The sequence below is a fragment of the Oxyura jamaicensis genome (assembly GCF_011077185.1).
Source record: "Oxyura jamaicensis isolate SHBP4307 breed ruddy duck chromosome 28 unlocalized genomic scaffold, BPBGC_Ojam_1.0 oxy28_random_OJ66, whole genome shotgun sequence".
Classification (NCBI taxonomy): Eukaryota; Metazoa; Chordata; class Aves; order Anseriformes; family Anatidae; genus Oxyura; species Oxyura jamaicensis.
The window spans coordinates 389-1,400 of NW_023304834.1; the positions used below are offsets into that span (position 1 = coordinate 389).

General features: G+C 67.8%; 1 protein-coding gene across 1 annotated transcript in view; it reads left to right on the forward strand.

Moving 5' to 3' along the window:
* The first annotated feature begins 233 nt into the window (after nucleotides 1–233).
* Nucleotides 234–1,012, forward strand: part of LOC118158440 (semaphorin-6B-like) — a 2,988-nt gene continuing 2,209 nt past the window's right edge. The window contains 2 exon segments of the mRNA XM_035313099.1: nucleotides 234–470; nucleotides 655–732. Of these exon segments, the coding sequence (XP_035168990.1) occupies nucleotides 322–470; nucleotides 655–732 (227 nt within the window). The 5' untranslated portion in view covers nucleotides 234–321.

A 1,012-nucleotide genomic window follows, 5' to 3' on the forward strand; every position in this document is an offset into this window, starting at 1 on the left:
GGTGGGTGGTTGGGTGGGTAAGAGGAGGGCTGGCTGGAGGGTGGTCGGATTGATGGGTGGGTGGTCGGGCTGATGGGGGGCTTGGGTGGATGAGAGGGATTGACTGATGGCTGCAAGGTGAAATGGGAGCAGGAATGAGGTGGTTAATGATGGATGGATGGATGGACAGATGGATGAAGGAACAGAAGGATACAAGGGTTGGATGAGTGGGGGGCAGAGGGATGGGTGTGTGGATGAGATGGGGCCCACGGGCGAGCTCCCTCCTCTGGACCAGCCCCCGCCGGGGAGCTGGTCTCTGCCCCACCAGCTGAGCTCTGCCCCATGCCCAGGTGTGGCCGGGACACAGAGGATGAGCGGCGGCTGCTGGGCCTGGAGCTGGACAAGGCGGCAGGGTCCCTGCTGCTGGCCTTCCCCCCGTGCGTGGCCAGGGTGCCCGTGGCCCGTTGCCAGCAGCACTCGGGCTGCATGAAGTGAGTGAGGGGACATCGTGCGAGGAGGGGGGTCTGCTCTGACATCCCCTGAATTCACCAGGGTCGGGTTGGGAATGGGAACACCGCGGGGGGAAACGGAGGCACGGCACGGTGCCCGGGTGGGGGGTCACCCCCCCCCCCCCCCCCCGTGCCGGGGGTGTTCCTGACCCCTGTTCCCTGCCAGGAACTGCCTTGGGAGCCGGGATCCGTACTGTGGCTGGACGCCCGAGGGCTCCTGCGTCTTCCTGGAGCCCAGCCCCAGGTAACGGTGGGGGGGGCACGAGGGGAACCGGGGGGTGTCAGGGGCTCCCCAGAGGCTGCGAAGCTTGAGCTGCATCAGCTCCACCAACTCCCCTAACCTAACCCCAGCAAACTCAGCACCGGCTGAAGCAAGCTGCCAGCCCTCTGCCAGGCTCTTAGGGACTGACCCCCCGGGTATGTGTGGGGCGGGCCCGGGGGGGGGGGCGAGGGGGGGGGGCCGCGGCCGTGCCCGGTTGTTCCCCCCCCCCCCTTGCTGTCACCAAGGGCTGGTGACGGAGAGC